Here is a 17,548-nt window from a genome sequence, read left to right on the forward strand (position 1 = left end):
CCAGCCAAGTGCCTCGATCTGTGCCCCGCCCGGAGCCACGCAGCATCCTCCGAACAGGATGTCCGTGGAGGGAACGCACCACCGCGCTCACTACACCCCCCTGTGCCTTCAGTCCCACGAGGACCCTGTCCTCATGACGCCCTTGCAGGGGGAGGTGAGGTCAGGGAGGGAGCACCTACCTGTCACCCCACGCCCCCGTCCATTCCACTTCGCCCCATGGGTTCCGGAGTCTGACCAGCTTCTCCAGATGGCCTCGGAAATCCACCTGCAAGGTCCACACGCAAAAGCACCTGAGCCGCTGTGTCCGGACTGCCTTTCCCAAGCCCCAGACACACCTGTCCCAAGGGGGCTTGCACTCAACTTTTCAAATTCGCCTAAAGAACCACACCCTTACTGTCACATGTTTTCAGGATGCAGCCACCGGCCTGTTTCCCACAATTTGGTTGAATACCTAGTGCGTCTAACAAGTTGGTGTCGGCTAGAGCTCGCATTTAGATTTCATGGTTGACAAAGATGAACTCTGCTCTTACTACAGAGACCCAACGATGACAGATGCCCTCCAGACAAATACCCATAGCATGACGGTCAGCATTCACAGAGCACGGCTCTGGACTGGGCAGGGCGCTAAGCAGTCCAAGGGCATTATCGCCTCATTTAACCTGACAGGAGTCCTGTGAGCTGGGTGCTGATAGCACCTTTATTCTGCAGCTCAGAAATCCTAGACTCAGAGGGTTGTTATCCAAGGTCAGCAAGTGGTGGAGGGAGGGTGGGCACCCAGGCAGCTGTCTCCAAGCCCGCACCTCCGGCCTCCCTGCTGGCTCCTGAACACTCACTAGGAGCCTGCATGCCTGCACTTTGCATCTGCACCCATAGACACAGTGAATCATGAGGTCCTGCTTTCCTTTGTTTGTGTCTCCCATCATGCCCCAGCCCTGTGCTTACACACTCCGGCTCAGTCTGTACTGGAGGGCCAGCTTTACTTAAGAGGATATTTGTGAAACACAAACACTGAGATACCCATCTCATTTCCCTTTTTGCCTTGGCCATCAGGAGACCCAAAGCAAAGTTCATTTCTCAATGGTAGCACTGTCTTTTGCCTGGATGGTCTGGTGTGTTCTGCCCTCATGGTGTGGTTTGTCTGTGTGTGTGCTCTTCACTGTAAACAGCTGCAAATCCTTTTAGGAAGTGGGCAAAGTCTAGTAAATAAAAATACTGGAAACTGTAGCCTGTGCTTTCTGCTCTGGTTGGAGAGTAGGGAAACCAGTGTTCTTTCCCACTGTTACAGCCCCTCCCAAGAGCAGACATCACTGCCTCACCCCCTTTGGGATCCTACAGGTTTCCACCACTTCACCTGTACACACATGCTTCTTAGAATGAGGGTAGAATCTGGCAATTTCTACACTTTCTCCAGGGCCTCCCCCCAAACTACACTCCCCCCCCCAGGTCACATCTCAGAAGGGGGCCTGCAATTCCTCTGAGTCCATGGAGCTGTGGCTCACACAGGCCACATTATCCATCTCCAAGTAGGTAAGTCAGAAGGGCCCTTGCAATGAGCATCAGGGGCAGCCAGAGAGGGACCTCAGGAGGCAGGGAACCTCTCAGTGGTGGCCCCTCTCAGGGCGCCCTGGATGTGTGCAGTGTCACCTCCCCTGCACGGTTCTACCTCTTCGACTCCAGTGACAGAGTAGGCGTGGCTCTTCACCAGCTTCTGGCAGGTGGTAGCCTCTGCCTCCGCCTCGGCTGCACCGGAGACCTGATTGGGAATAAAGTCCAGTGCCAGTAGCCGACCCTGACCCTGACCCTTACACTGACTCTGACCCTAACTCTGTTGAGGCCCCGTGCGGTGCTGGAGTGCAGGTGCAGCAGTGACCTCAGAGAGCAGAGTCCTCCCTATCCAGCCCCTCTAAGCAGGCCCACAGCGCCAAGCTCACAGCTTTTAAATGCCCTGGAAACTGGGGGTTCACCCGCTTCCCCAGGGTGACCCCGTGCCATATATCCAGATGGCGAGCCTGGTTCTCCAGTATTGGCACTGGGTGGGCCTCCCCTTCCTCTCCAGGCCCCCCACCATCTCTCCACTGAACACACACTTATGTGGAGACTTTTCGGAGACGTGCGTCCACGTGTGAAACCACCAGGTCAGGGTGGGAGAAGGGGCAGCGATAACAGACCAGCCCCCACGCCCACACTACCCTGGGGGTCGGGACAGCCAGCACCCTGTTCCGGAACCACATCCCTTTTCCTTGGGGGCCCCAAAGCCCAGTGAGTATGTCCGTCTTGTGCCCACGGTGACTAAGCAGAAAGGAGGCAGCACAGGGGGGAGCAGATCTCTGGTCTCAGGGCCTCGTCCCTGCTACCCCAGGGGATCCCACAAGAAAGCCACTATTTAGGTCCCACCCACCCCCATGTGCCAGGACCTGTGTGTCACCAGATTTGCCCCTTCAGCCCAGGTGCTGCTCTGGGCCAAAGCCTCCCGGCTGCTCGCCCACCCGGCCCTACCCCTGACGGACGCACAAGGGGAACGGGGGCCCGCACTGGCTCACATCGATGGAGCAGGCCAGCAGCGACCCCGCGCGTAGGGCCTTCCGGATGATCTGAAACAGGCCGGCCGGAGGTGTCCTTAGGTCATAAAACTCACAGATGCCACCTGTGAGACTCTCAAGCCCCTCCACTGTGGACCCCCCGGTGAGAGCCTCATAGGAGCCGTGGAGCCTGTGGGGGAACAGGGAAAGGGTGCACCATCCACAAGCGGGGGGGCCACGTGGGCTGGTGCTGGGCGTGGACCAGAAGGTAAGGGAGGACCCTTTGCTGATTCTGCCCCAGACCAGCAAGGGGCTCCGGTCACGTTCGCAGGAACGAATGTCAGGCCACCTTTCACCAAGTCACTCACCCACCCCTCTAAAAAGCAAAGTTCAGCCTTTGCAGAGCCAACCCTGCAGGTGAGGGGGCACGGGCAGGGATGAGGGGGACCCACCCTCAGGCGGGGAGTCCCTCAGGGGGCTTGCTCAGGAAGAGGGCTGGGAAGGAAGAGGGTTTGAGGACAGGAAGCCAGAAAGTGACATGTGTCAGATCACACATGGAGCACCCGCGGGAAGGGGTGGCCTCGGGGCAGGGGTCAGCATCTAAGTGCCCTCACCACTCCTGTGAAAACACACGTGGACCTAAAAGGGGTCTTGGGGTCCCAAGAGGACAAAATGAGGCACGGAAGCCGAGGGGCTCGCCCCCAATTCACGTGATCAGCAGGGGCAGAGCTGAGCCACGAACTCCTGGCCCCGAGGTCTGTTCTTCGGGTTCCCAAGGCCAGGTGCTGGGGAGGACTGGGCCCAGCCCCCCGAGTCACTCACTTGGCGTAGGCCTTCTCCAGCAGGGCGCTCCAGAACTCGCCGCCCGTCCCGGAGCGAAGGAACAGCAGCTCTCCGTTCTTGGTGGGCAGCCTGTCGTCCACGACCACGTCCACCCACTGGCCGTACCGCCAGAACTGCGGGCACAGACACAGGGCAGCGGGGCCCCCTGAGCTCCCCGCTCCCGCAAGAGCGGATTCGGGACTCCTGCACCCACGAGAAAGCAGGGAACGCAGGAGGAGCGAACTTGCCCCCATCACACAGCGGGCAACCCTCACCCCAAAGGGGCTTTCCTCCTCAAGGCCACACAGCCCGGGAAAGCAGGTGCACAGTGGAGGGACCGCCGGGCCCCTGGCATGTATCTGATTCCATGGGTCTGGCGTGGGAGGGGCTCCTGGGCCACAGGGGTTTGAACAGTGAGAACAACTTATACGCAGACTGGTTTCAACAAATACAGCACAGTCCTGAAAATGTGTTTTCTCTTCCTAATGATCCTCCTAATAACATCCTTTCTCTGACTCACTTTCTTCTAGGAACACAGTGTATAATACATGTAACATACAAACCATGTGTGAATCGACTGTTTATATCAGATCCATAGTAAGCCATTAGTAGTGAGTTTGTGGGGGGCCAAAGTCATACACAGATTTCTGGCTGCACCTCGATCTCCACGCTGTTCAAGGCCCACGAACAAAGCACAATACCTGGAAATGAAAGATCCCTGCATAGTTCTGCTGGAAGTCCTGGTCTCTGGGGACCACGCGGTAAAGCAGCTTGTCATTCAAGGTGAGGGAGGCGAGGGCCGCCAGGAGCCAGCAGTCACCTGTGCTGGGACACAGGGATGCTGGTCAGGCCGGCCACAGGGTCCTTGCCCTCTCTGACCCTCATCGTCCTGTTCAGTCCCCCCATTCTGGGTCAGATGGATTCTGTCCTCCAGCATCTGAAGATCACGGGCAGCCCCTGCAGCTTCACTGGGAGTCCTGTGCTCCGAATGGGAAATTCTCTGTGCCCCCATCCCTGGAAACTCCCCCCAGCCCTGAAACCCACATCCCTGAAATCCCCTCACCCCTGAAAAACCCTCCACCCCTGAAACCCCCATCCCCAAAACCCCCCCATCCCTGGAAAAAAAACCCATCCCTGAAATTCCCCTGCCCCTGAAAACTGACCGGGTCACCTCCAAACACCTGATCAGGGGGTCGACAACAGAAATACAAAAAACGTGAACTTGACACACGTCTCCAGCTTTCCTCCATCCTCTCCTACCAAGAACCTGACCTCCGGTCAGACTCGGATGTGCAGGAGCGTGCGCTGGCCTCCCCCCTGGGCGGCTGACCCCTTGTCCCTGGGTCCCGCAGCCTGCAAGTCGCTGCAATGGCCTCCCCACCACCAGCCACACATCTCTGTTCCATTGTGTTTCCCAAAGAACGTATCTAAACCTCTCTGTGCACCTTGGGGTCACAGCCGGCACCCAGCATGGACTCAGAGCTCCTCCTACACATGAGGTGCTCAGCAGAGCCGTGACCCGGCCTCCCCCCTCGGGCCAAGCACCCTCCTGAAGCGCCCATGGGGACGTGGACTCCTCATCTGGCATCCCCCCCAGGTGGCTAACACATAGTAGGGGCTCAATAAGTGTTTGACAAATAAAAGTAAATAAGCAAGTGACCAAACAAATGAACCGATTACATTCTTTGCCTGTGCAAATCCCAGTAGCACCTTCCGTGTTTGCTCCTGGATCTCCCCAGTCCGTGGGGCAGTGAGGCCCCAGAGGGTATGCTGGGGCCCACAGACCTCACCTCCCCCGACACGGGGCCTTCGGCCCTAAACCTGAGGGTCAGGGGGAGGTAACAAGGGAAGTCACCCCCTCCTGTGCCCCTGGGGGGTTGACAGGTGACCACTCCGGGAGGCAGGTGCCCTCATAGCTGGGCACAGCCCCCCATTGGCACTGACCTCCTTGCTCCGGGCTGAGCCACCCTGGGATGCCTGCCTCGAACACCTCAGACTTTCCGAGTCAAGTCACGACATGAATTGTCCCTCCATGGCTGACATCAAACAGGGCTGCCCACCTGGAGGAGCTCAATTGCCCCTCTGTCTGCCTCCCACGTGACATCTCTGGGTCCCCCTGGCATCCGCGCAGAGCTTGGAGCACATGCACGGGGGTCACAGTATTCTTGCCAGCGACGGTCAGGTATGAGCAGGTGCTCTTTGTACGGAACATGCCCAGTGAGCATGTGCCCCTTCAGATGGGCCTCCTGGGGGGGGTGGAGGGAGGGAGGGGTGGACATTATTCTGTTGCTCAGAACTTTCCAGGCACTTGTTTGGGGAACTGCCTCGAAGCCGAAGCCGCATGCATCTCAGCAGGGACACAGCTTTGATCTCTGGCCATGATCGGTTTTCAGAGGCGATGAATAAGGAGAGCGGGAAAGTGGGGAGATCATGACGGACAAGTCCTCCTGGCCATCCACCTTCCAGCAAAGTCTAGCCGCAGGAGGGTTAGAGTTTAGAGCAACCAAGTGGCTGGATCTGGGGGGTCCCGGGGCACTGACCTCAGGGAAAGTCGGGGAACCACCCCCATCGCTCACTCAGGTTATGCTATAAGGGGGTCAATGTCTATCAAAATAATAAAGTGACTATTTTATCCCACTGAAGTCATGACCCCATGGGGTCCCCCACCCCTGCGGTTGTGGACTTCAGGGCCACCAGGCAACAGCAGGCAGACCCAAGCCCCAACTTTGACGAGGTGCTCTGTCAAAAGAGGTCTTAAGTCCAGGAAGAGACAGCCATCCTGAGTCAGGCTCTGCTACCACAGTAGTTGCTAGATCAAAACCCCTGTGACGTGTCAGGATCAAAGCCTGAAGGTCTGAACACCTAGTGTCACTGGAAACTGTAGGTGGAAGAACTCAGACACCGAGGGAGAAGCAGAGCAGCATCTGGGCCATGGGCAGGGAGGAGGCGGGAGGAGGACTGAGAAAGGTCAGGTGCCGGCATCCCTGCAGGGGGCCCGTGTTGAGGCTGAACAGCAGGAGGGCTGAAGACGGTGCCCGCAGCAGAGGGTGCGTCTGCCGGGCACTGGGGACTCTGGGGACAGGATGACAGTGGCTGCCTGGAGCCCGGAGTTGGGGTGGGGTGGAGAGGAGGGAGACAGCCCAGCCGCCGGGGTGCCCGCTGGGAGCCACGAGGGGACAGGCAGGTGCACCCCCCCCCAGATCTGTGGTGGCTGCAGGGTCAGGTCTGTAGCAGGAGAACAGGACAGACAGTGCAGAGTGACCCCTCCCTGGACCAGCCTGGGGCCAGTGCACAGTCACACCTCCCGGGGACCAGCTTGGGGACAGTACAGAGTCCCACTTTCTGGGGACCAGCCTGGGCACAGTGCAGAGTGACTCCTCCCAGGGGACCAGCCTGGGATGGCACCAGCACTGGCCTGGCCTGTGTTGCTCTGATTTTTATAGTAACAAATGACGGTTCAGTCTTGGACCTGTTTGTGGGCTCAGTGCTCAGGAAACCCAGGCCTAAGCAGAGGGAGATGTGTCACTCTTTTGTTATGGTAATGAGGTGGCTCAGAAAAGCTCCCTGGAGACCTAACTGGTTACCAGGGAAACAGACCCCTCAATCCCCCTCCCCAACCTGGGAACCCATCACCAGCAGCCGCTGATCTCGCCCATCAGGCATCTGTCAGGAAGCCCTACCCCCCACCAAGAACCCCGGAGGCCAGGCCGGTGCTCTGGCTGGGTCACACGTGTGGATTCAGGGATAACGGCGCCCCTGCCCCTTCCCCACCTCCCCCCACCCCACACCGGCCCCGGCACCTCTCCTCCATCAGGCTGTTCGTGAGGCGCATCCTTTTATAGGAAACGGCACTCTAGCAAATACAATGTTTCTCTGAGCTCTGAGAGCCGCTCTAGCACGTTCTCTGTGCTCATAGCCGTTGGGTCAGAAGCACAGGTCAGCACGTGGATGTGAGTCTGGACTCTGAGGCGGGGGATAGTTGCATGGGGCTAAGCCAGGAGCCGGTGGGTCTGACACCGTCTAGACAGCATCAGAACTGGGTTGGATCAGAGGACAGCCCATGGGAGCCCCAGAACCTCCTGAGGGAGGTGGGACAAGACAGCTTGGCGTGGCTATGTGGCTCCGGTCCACGGCCCAGCTGTCCACCGGTCCCTGTGGTGGTAACGATCCCTATAACCCTATCACTTCCAGAGTTTTCCGGGAGCCCCGCTCCGCTCCCCTGCTACTTCTCTCCCTCCCGCTGCTCTGGCTTGTGCCCGGTGGGTCTCATTGCACCCAGGTGCCCACGTGAGATCCTGGCACAGTGTGGCCAGTCTCAGGCCCACCCGTATTTGGGAGTGTGGCCTCCTGACCTCCTGGGGCCCTCGAGCCCTGTAATTATAGTGTTCTTCCTTCCCTCCAACGCACGCTGCCGCCAGCCCTCATCCCTGCAAGCAGAGACAAAGCTCAACAGATCCGAACCTCGGAATAGCCAGGTGGATGTGGATGGGGTCCCCAGAGCCCCAAACCACAGCCCCGGCCTCCTCTGCGGCCTCCGCCCCATGGACACATCTCTGCCCAGAGCTCAGAGGCGTGGCAGCCTGAGATACGTGGGTCCAGCTGGGACGTGGCCTCTGGTGGCCTCGGCTCCTATTTACCCGATCACTGTCACCTGCTCCCTGACCACAGTGCCACTCTGTCGCGGTGTCTGCACAGGTGGGCTGGGTGCACATGGGGCCAGCAAGCGAGTAACCCAGCAGTGTCTGCGCCCTGAGTATCCTGAGCCTCCGTGGACGTTCCAGCCCTTACAGTCGCATGGTGACTGAGAGTCCCAGCCCTGCCCCGGCCTCCAGGAGAACGCACCTATGGGACGTCCTGCCCTCAGGCTGGGGCCCTGCTCTGTGTGTCATCAACGTGCCCGGCACTGTTGGGGACAGTCTGCATGACACTGGGACCAGAATGAGCTGGATGAGAATCGGTCCCCACCAGCTCAGAAGAGCAGAAATAACATGGGTTTGGGCTTGTCTGCAGTGCGACCTCCAGCCCCCACTTAACTCCTGTGGTCCTCAGTTTTCCGATCTGTAAAATGGGTTTGTACCTCATGATTCACTGTATGGGACCATTTGGCACCGAGCAAAAAGACTTTCTTGTAACAAGAAGACTATTTAAGAAGACATATGAATATAGGTCCCCAGCTGCCCAAGGGGATCTGGGTGTAAAAGCACACGTGGGTGCGAGTGTTAACAGAAGACATAATGTTCTCAGGGTACCTGTTGAGTCTCCTGGTTAACACTCCCTATGATGTGAGCCAGTCCCTCTTGACCCTGACCCCATCCACAGATACAGCTACTGGGAAGGCAGACAGGGTGAGTGGAAACAGGGGCTTCAAACTCAGAGCCAGGAGGAGGTGCCCAGGGCTGCATGGGCGTAGGGGCCGACAGGGAAGCCCACTGTGGATGGGCCATCTGCACGGATCCAGCTGCCTCCAGCTGGTGAGGGGAAGACGAGCCCTAGGAGGGGGGAGATGCCCTACAAGGCCTCCCGTGGCCACAACAAAGCACAGGAGTGTGGCACCTGTGGTGCGTGGCGGCAGAAGGCCCACATGGGAACTGCGCCCACCGCAGACACACCCCGCCAGGTGCGGCCAGGCCAGCCCAGCACATCCGGGCAGGAGACGGGAGGGGGACACGCGTCCGGAAGACCAGGTTACCCCAGACGGACTGTCACCGCTAGTGGATCAGACCAAGTCCTACACTGAGCTAGGTGAGTGTCGCTCCCCAACCCCTGGGCAGAGCCCCTGGGGGCGCTGCAGCCTCGGGCCTCAGACCCAGGGGCCCCGGCGGAGCTGAACAGCATCTCATTCGTGAGGAAAGGGTAGAATAGTGTTTCTAAATGCATAAAATAAAAACCAGGACTATAATAAATTGTATTGAATCTGTTATTAAAAAATTTTTTTTAATTATAACACAGTCAGGTTTGTGTTTCTTTGTTAATGTTCTGTATTTGGAGCGGGGCTCGATGACAGCATAATTATGAGGTGGTGATGAGTAGAAATGGTATTTTGAGATATTTACAACCACTGTGATGTGGTATGAAAATAATCAGTGATTTCTATTACTGTACCTCATTGTTCAATCTATACGGAAAGGAAAGAAAGTTACTGAGGGTTATCATAACTAAAACTGTCATATAATTCTTTTAGGCTCTTGAAATACTGCTCGAGACACAGTCCTCCTGTAACCCCTGGCTCAGATTCATACTAATGTGTAAATGATTGCCCGGACCCCTTCCTCAGAGTAGACAGGACAATGTGACAGTAGGTCTGAGCATAGGGGCACCGAGCACTAGGAAGGGGAACCACCCTAAGTAGGAGAAGACCCCCCTCGCAAAAGCAAACGTCGCCCTCATCGCCCAGGCCTGGCCGGGGGGAACCGCTGCCTGCAGCTGCCAAGCTTCCTGGAGGCCTGACCGTGCCCTCCAGAGTCCGCAAGGGGTATGGCTCTCTACGTGCTGAGGCCGCCTGGTTGCCGGTCCCGCTGAACTGACTTCCTTCGCCCTCTCCTCGAAGGAGGCCCCAGATCTAAAGGCGTCCAGGAAAGTGCTTTCAAAGATGCAGACACTAGCTCTGCCGTGGGCCCCTCGCGGGAGCGCCGACTACACAAGAAAATCTATGAGGGGAACGCGTCAGAGAAGGAGCCGGATTTAGGCTCGTTCTCTGTTGAGACGTGCGGAACGGGCCAGCCACTCCCCTTCCACGAGAACACAGTAAGGACAGCCAGGAAGAAGACGCGGTTCCGGGGAGTGAGGAGGGCAGTCGGGTCCCGGGAGGCGTGGGGAGCCCACACCCGGTGCACACGGCCCCCGCGAGGCTGAGGGAAAGCAGTAGGCCCAGGGCAGACACCCCGGACCCCTCGGGGCCTCCTCGTAGGGAGGCTCTCCTCACTCACCCCGCTCTAAGGCAGAGCTCGTGATCCAGAAACCATTCTAATTTCTGGGGCACCGGGGGGGCTCAGTCAGTTAATCCTCTGACTCTTGATTTTGGCTCAGGTCGTGATCTCCCGACTGTGCGAGGCCGCCTGGCTCCTGGTCCCACGGGGCGCCCCCCACAGAAGCCTCCACCCAGTGCCCACGGCGGAGGCTGGGCTCCCCTCCCCTCCACCTGGAAGGCGAGCCCAGGAGCGGCTGGTCTGTTTCTGGCTCTGCGGCCGTGCGCACTCACCACAGCAACACACAGGCCTCTTCTGGAAATCTCTTCTCTCCCTGCTCACAGCTATTCAAGGAGCCTCTATTCAGGCTGACAGTTAAAAGGCACTTATGAAATACCTTTCCCAACGTTAAACGTTCAGAGCTGGTTCCCTGAGACACACGCTAATTAGCTTAAACATTTAGCTGCAGGTGAAAAGGCCGTGAGTCCCCGTGCAAGGGGCACAGAAGTCACAGGCTTGGGACACGGAGGCCGCGGCCGTGGGCGAGGCGGCGTCTGCTCCACGGGTGACAGCCAGAACTCGGGAAACATTTAAAATAAAATGCTGTGAATTTCGAATTCCTAGAACCTTCCGGCAGGCTGAGGAGAGCAGGCGCCTGTGGCGAGAACCAGCAGGAGACGAGGGGCCCCCGGCACAGGGTTTCCAGGTCTGCATGGACGCGTTCACTTGCTGGTGTTCCGGGTGGGACTGGGTCCCCGTGCCCGATCTCCAGTTCTGGCCTTGCCGCCGGCGCGGGATGGCTGTCAGGAGCCCCGTGACCGAGGGCCACCCCGTCCCCTAAGATGTCAGCGTCGGGCAGCGTGGTGTGCACACCCCGCGGGGCTGAGCCGCTATCAAGGGGAGCCTCGGCTCCCACCCCGGAGGCTGGGGCTTAGCAAAGATGTAGAATAAATGATCTCCTGACTCGGAGGGAACGAGGGACTCCAGGACTCCGGCTACAAAACACAGCTTGGTGAGAAAGTGGGACTCTTGTTTTCCTACGAATTTTAGAAGCATCCCTTGGACAGACCACAATTATATGGACGTGGCCATTCTGTGGGCAAACTATGTCCACTTACAGGCAACCAGCGTTGAAGTACGTTGCAGCACGGCAGCCGCTGGGCACCCGCCATCACAGCTCGTGGCTCTTGCGTTAGGAGGGGCTGAGTGCCTCGTGGAAACCACGCTGGGGAGCAACGCTCCCAGCCGTGCACACTCACCACGACGAGAACCAGCCCAGAAATGCAGACCCGTGCGGACAATCGCACAGGTGACGGCAGGTCCAACAGCTCCGTCTCCCGTTACTCATCACGCGTCCACACACACCCTGACCCGGAACAAATAGAATGTCCCCGTTACTCACCCAGTTCTCCCTGACAGACGTCTGTGCGCGTGGCTCCACCAATGATAAACTGAGGCCTGGCACACAGCTCCTGAAAGCCAGGGGACCAAACACAAGTCACAGTCACGAGTCGCCCAGCACCGGAGGCAGCAAGGGCCACAGGGGCGTCACAGTCAGAGCTCGGCCAGTAAGGAGCCCAGGTCACCTGCAGAGGACACTGCAGCCTGGAGGAGGGGGGAGGCGGCCCGGGGGGCGGGGTGCAGAGCAGGGGTACAGAGTGGGGAGGGAGAGGGGGAGGCAGCCAGGGTGCAGAGCAGGGTAGGGAGTGGGGAGGCGGCCTGGGTGCAGAGCAAGGGTGTGGAGGGAGAAGGTGCCCAGGGTGCAGAGCAAGGGTGTGGAGGGAGGAGGCAGCCAGGGTGCAGAGCAGGGATGTGGAGGGAGGAGGCAGCCAGGGTACAGAGCAGGGATGCACGCAGGGGTGCAGGCAGGAGCCCGACCCTTGGTGTCACTGCACGGGCCGTGCCGAGCTGGGTGTGAAAGGCAGTGCAGGGCAAGGAGGGGTGAAAGGCAGAGGCCAAGGCAATACTGTGGTGGCTCGGGAGCTCACCTCTCAGGCAGCACCCCTACCTACAGAGAGGATTAGACAGCGTCCCCCCCCCCAGCTCAGCGCTGTGCACCTGCGGACACTCATTAACTGCCTGGCAGCGTGAAGGTGATGCGCGTGCTGAGCCAGGCTCTGCAGCGTGGGGAGTGACCCCAGACGACAGCCCTCGGTGGTGCACTTCCTGCGTTCACACCCGTCAGCGTGGCATCAGGCCTGAGTGCCACGGGCCTGGCGGGGTGTCCTTCCTTCCCCTTTACCCAGCAGGACCTGTCCGGGAGCCTGCTCCGTGCACAGCACTACTGCACTTGGCAGGCGGGCAGGAGGGGAAGGTGGGAGTGAAGAGAGAAATGACCCTGAGACTCAAGGTGCTTCCGGCCGACACGGGAAACCAGGACTGACCCTCACAGAAAAGTTGGAGAAAATCTGTGCTGTTCAACCCACTCCCACTCCCTCATCCGAGGCTCCGGTAAGCCCGCCAACTAAGTGATAGTATTACCCCTTTTGTGGATGACAAGACTGAGTGCCCGGGGGGGTCAGTATCTCACTCGTGGTCACCGGCCAGTAAATGGCACCAAGGAAACCAGAATCCTGATGTGCTGATGCCCAGACCCAGGCTCTTAGCAATGCTGCCTGAGCCCCAACCAGAGAAGGCTCCAGCAGCCTCCACGCCACATCTGTGTGTGACCGACACTAATAAACACGGCCGAATCGAAAATTCCAACTCCATTAGTCCAGAGGCAGCAGCGGGAGGGGGCGTGGTGGCCCAGGGGGAGGCGTGGCCACTCATCTGCACCCCAACCTCCCAAAGGCCATTCCCTCCACACCGCCTTGAGCTGGGCCGGCCACCCCCGGGTCCTCCCTACACAGCTGACATGACTCCTCACTCTCTGCCATTCTCCTCAGGACCCACGAACTGCCCCACAGCCAACAAATGGATGGAGAAGAACAGAGTCAAATGGGCTGCACATGCCGTGTGTCCCTTAGACCACAGATCTGGGTGCCACGGGGCCATCAGGATGTGGGGGCCCACAGGGAAGCCCCTGGTCTCACATGGCCACGTGGTGTCTGTTGTCCGTGTGCAACCCCAGCAGAGAAAACCTCGCCAGGATCGTGGATAGCCAAAGCTCATCCTGAGCTAACAAGCTGGGCCCCAAGATTTTCAATCTGGGCAAACTTGTCTTCAACCACCGGGACAAGAGCCCAAGCAGACCTTCTGCTCAGCAACTTAAAAATAGGCTAAACAAACAAACAAACAGAAAAAAAAAACAGGCAAAAACCCTGAAAGGGTCAGGATGCCAAATTTTATGATTTCAGAAAACATCTAAATAGCCAGCATCGTCTCCCATCAAGGGGGTGAAGGCATATATACATAGGTAGTTAGCCATCCACTAACTCCATCCGCTTCTCCTAAGGTCAGGTAAAAGTTAACACCTTGGTGGGAAGCAGGATCATTAGGGCCACAGCAGAGCGGCTGGGGTGAAGCCCCAGAGACTAATGGACTCAGGCGTCACCCTCAAAAGCAGCAAGTGAAACCAAAAAGCCAATAAGTCAATTTATGAGCTTATTGACTCATTGACAAATGAGCAAATGACTTGAACAGACATTTCCCCAAAGCGGACATCCAGGTGGCCAACGGACACATGCAAAGATGCTCAACATCGCTCATCAGGGAAACAAACCAAACCCCGGGGCGAGGTCACCTCATATATACTAGGACGGCCACTGTCAGAAAACAGAAAATAGCAGGTGCTGGTGAGGATGTGGAATAAGGGGAACCCTCGGGCACTGCTGCTGAGAATGGTGCAGACAGGTGCAGCCATTGTGGGAAATGTGAGGAAATTCCTCAAAAAGTTAAAAATAAAGCTACCCTACGACCCATTAATTGCACTTTTAGGTATTTACCCAAAGAATACAAAAGCACTCATTCACAGGGATCCATGCACTCCGATGCTTACTGCAGCATCACCTACAATAGCCAAGATACAGAAGCAATTCAAGCGTCCATGGACCAATGAATGGATAAAGAAGATGTGTGTATGTCAGTGGAATATTGCTTGGCGATGAAAAAGAAGGAAAACTTGCCATTTGGAACAACATGGATGAAACTAGAGTATATTATGCTAAGTGAAATTAGTCAGTCAGAAAGAAAAATACCATATGATTTCACTCGTATATAAAATTTAAGAAACAACAAGTGAACATAGAGGAAGAGAAGAAAAATAAGGTAAAAAATGAGAAGGAGGCAAACCCTAAGAGACTCTTAAATACAGAGGACAAACTGGGGTCGCTGGAGGGGAAGCGGGTGGGGGGATGGGCTAAACGTGTGATGGGCACTAAGGAGGACACTTGTTGGGGGGCGCCTGGGTGGCTCGGTCAGTTAAGCATCTGACTTCAGCACAAGTTATGATGTCAAAGTTTGTGAGTTCGAGCCCCACATCAGGCTCTGTGCTGACAGCTCAAAGCCTGGAGCCTGCTTTGGATTCTGTGTCTCCCTCTCTCTCTGCTCCTCCCCTGCTCACGCTCTGTTTCTCTGTCTCTTTTAAAAATAAATAAACATTTAAAAAAATTAACTAACTGGAATGTAAATTAAAACTTTAAGAGTAAAGAAACCTGGGGCACCTGGGTGGCTCAGTTGGACAACTCAGGTCACGACCTCATGGTTTGTGAGATCGAGCCCCCACATCAGGCTTTGTGCTGACAGTGCGGATCCTGCTTGGGATGCTCTCTCACTCCCTCCCTCTTTGACCTCTCCTGCTTGCTCGTGCGCTCTCTCTCTCTCTCAAAATAAATAAATATTTTTTAAAAATAAACTAGAAAAATACATTTTATTTCTTTAAAAATATTAAAAATAATATTACCATATGATCTAGAGATTCCACATCCGGGAAGACGCCCAAAAGAATCGAAAGCTCTGTCTCAAAGAGATTCTTGAACACCTGTGTTTGTAACAGCACGATCCACAATACCCTGAAGGTGGAAACAACCCGAATGTCCCTTGATTAAGGAATGAGTGAGAGAAGCATGACATATGCACCCAATGGAATAGTGCTCAGCCTCCAGAAGGAAGGACATTCTGACCCCTGCTACCACAGGGTGACCTAAACGGGTCATGGAGGACAGATACCATGTGGTGCCACATACGTGAGGTCCCTGGAGTAACCCAGTGGTCCTCGGAGCTGGGGTGGGGAATGAGGTGGGGCGGACAGTGCTTAATGAGGACACAGGCTCCGTTTTGCAGACTGCAAACTGTTTGGGGGGTGATGGTGTGCCTGCTGCGCACAAAAGTGTAAGAGCTCAGGGTGTGAATCTAGAGACAGTGGGACGGTAAGTTTCATGTTATGTGTATTTTATCACAATCAGAAGCAAGAAAAGGAAGGAAAGAGAGAAGGAGAGAAGGGGGAGGAAGAGGAAAATGAACCCACCCGTGCAGCTCGTGCTGGGACGCCCACCTTCTAGGGGCCCTGAGGTGTCCGGGGAGGGAGCCGGCATCTCGGACGGGCTGGTTTTCCCCGTTCCAGGGCACGCTCCCCAGAGTCAGGATCAGGGCCGTTTCTAACAGGAGTGTCTGTGTGACCGTCAGTGGGGTCTCAGAGGATAAACTGTGACCTGTGGTGTGCTGCACAGTGTGTGAGCACAGCCTCGCACAACCCGCATGTCTGCTCTACAGCGACTGTGTTTACTCGGACAGTGAGACCCAGTGAAGACACGGTTTAGGCAGAACAAAGTGGTCGGGGAGGTAAGAGCTTTGAGGATCTCAAAGAAAGGAGAAAAACTTGGCAAAGGCTAACTGATTCATGGCTTTGGTCTCCCAGCGAAACCCCTCCTCCCCATTCGTCCGTCCATGGGCCCTTTGAGGTCCCCAGCTCTGCTAGGGTGCCCCCTCCGGACACCCCGGGTCGCCTGGCTCAGGGTTTATGAACCCAGGCAGCGCCTCCGTCAGTCCCTGGTCACAGCTGGGACCACAGCTCACTCCTCAGGGTCTCCCCAACCACCTTCCCCAGCGCGGGGCTGACGCCTGGCCCAAAACACAGGCTCAAAAACCCGTCCTTGCAAGCAAAACGGCTGTCAGCTCTCGGAATAAGACTACAAACCCCGACTAGCCCCTCAGGTCTCAGGGGCGACGGAGGCGGGGCCGGGTTGGGCAGGAGCAAGCCCAGCGACAGGTTTCTCCAGCAGAAACTGGCCTACAAACTGGGCAGGAAGCAAACCGTGGGGCAGCGGGAGCCTGAGGGGGTTCTGACCCCGTCCACACGCCGTTCGTGCCTCACGCTGCACAGGAGGCAGCTACCACGCCTTGGCTTTCCTGTCGTGGGTGCCGGGCCGAGGGCCACCGTGCGTGGTCCCTTGTGACTTGCCTTATGTCAGACACGGGACGGAGCCCTTGTCTCAGCCCTCACCCTGGGGTGGGGGGGGTGGGGAGGCGGGGGAGAGCATCCTTCCATTTAGGTCCCTGAAGTAGGAGATCACAGCTTGGGTTTGGGGAGGATGGCTCAGCACCCTCCGCCCTGAAGCACCATTTCACAGATGAGAAAGGTGAGGTTATCTGCACACGGCCACACAGACAGAGCCAGGGCTCAGATCCAACGTGTCTGGTCCCAAAGCCCGTGTGAACTCTTCCCTCCACACCTCACTGCCTGTGAAAAAGTTGTGGGGGAGGGGTGGTGTTCTAAAATAGGGTACCCAGAACTTAGGGCCCATGGTTTCTCCCTCGACTACTTCCAACCAGGCGCGCGGACCCTCCATCCGTATGACCCTCAGCCACAAGCTGGCCTGCTTACCGGGGGCCGCTTCCAGACGACGCCTCGAGTCTGGGGGGAGTATGGACCCAGGTCCTGGTAGCCCAAGGCTGATGGACACGCTGGGAACTCAGGGTCCTCAAACAGGACCCCCAAGTCCAAGCACTGCCTCCTCAGGGTCTCAAAGTCCTGGCCCGAATACTTGACGCTTTCATGGTGGGAGCCACGACCTTGAGCTGCCGCCCGCTGCTTCAATACACTGGTCGCCAGTGCCGACATGGTTGTGGGCCCCGCGAGGGACAGGAGGGCAGAGCCGTGCCGCGCTCTCGGGCACCTGCCATGGGGAGGTGGGGCTGCCGTGAACCTTTATCCAGGGGCCTGCTCCCTGGGAAGTGAGTCACCGTGGAGCAAATATGTACCCAAGGTGCTAATGAATCTCACCCACCTTCCCCTTGAGCGTTTCAGCAAACGCTTAGAGGCTGGGAACCCTCCCTAGGAGATCTGCTAGCATCACAGCCACCCCCACCCTGGGCACGGCCTGGTCCCCTGCCCTTGGCCCTGAGGCCTGGCCCAGGTGGGAA

At 57.3% G+C, this 17,548-nt stretch overlaps 1 protein-coding gene across 1 annotated transcript in view; it reads right to left on the reverse strand.

Annotated features, from left to right (window-relative positions):
- LOC120234131 (calpain-8-like) overlaps positions 1-17,246 on the reverse strand; it is a 31,312-nt gene extending 14,066 nt beyond the window's left edge. The window contains 7 exon segments of the mRNA XM_039235795.1: positions 180-265; positions 1,664-1,753; positions 2,541-2,709; positions 3,342-3,475; positions 4,043-4,161; positions 11,649-11,718; positions 17,010-17,246. Coding sequence (XP_039091726.1) covers positions 180-265; positions 1,664-1,753; positions 2,541-2,709; positions 3,342-3,475; positions 4,043-4,161; positions 11,649-11,718; positions 17,010-17,246 — 905 coding nt within the window.
- Positions 17,247-17,548: the final 302 nt, after the last annotated feature.

Source organism: Hyaena hyaena, unplaced genomic scaffold (genome assembly GCF_003009895.1).
Source record: "Hyaena hyaena isolate Hyena2069 unplaced genomic scaffold, ASM300989v1 scaffold_103, whole genome shotgun sequence".
NCBI lineage: Eukaryota > Metazoa > Chordata > Mammalia > Carnivora > Hyaenidae > Hyaena > Hyaena hyaena.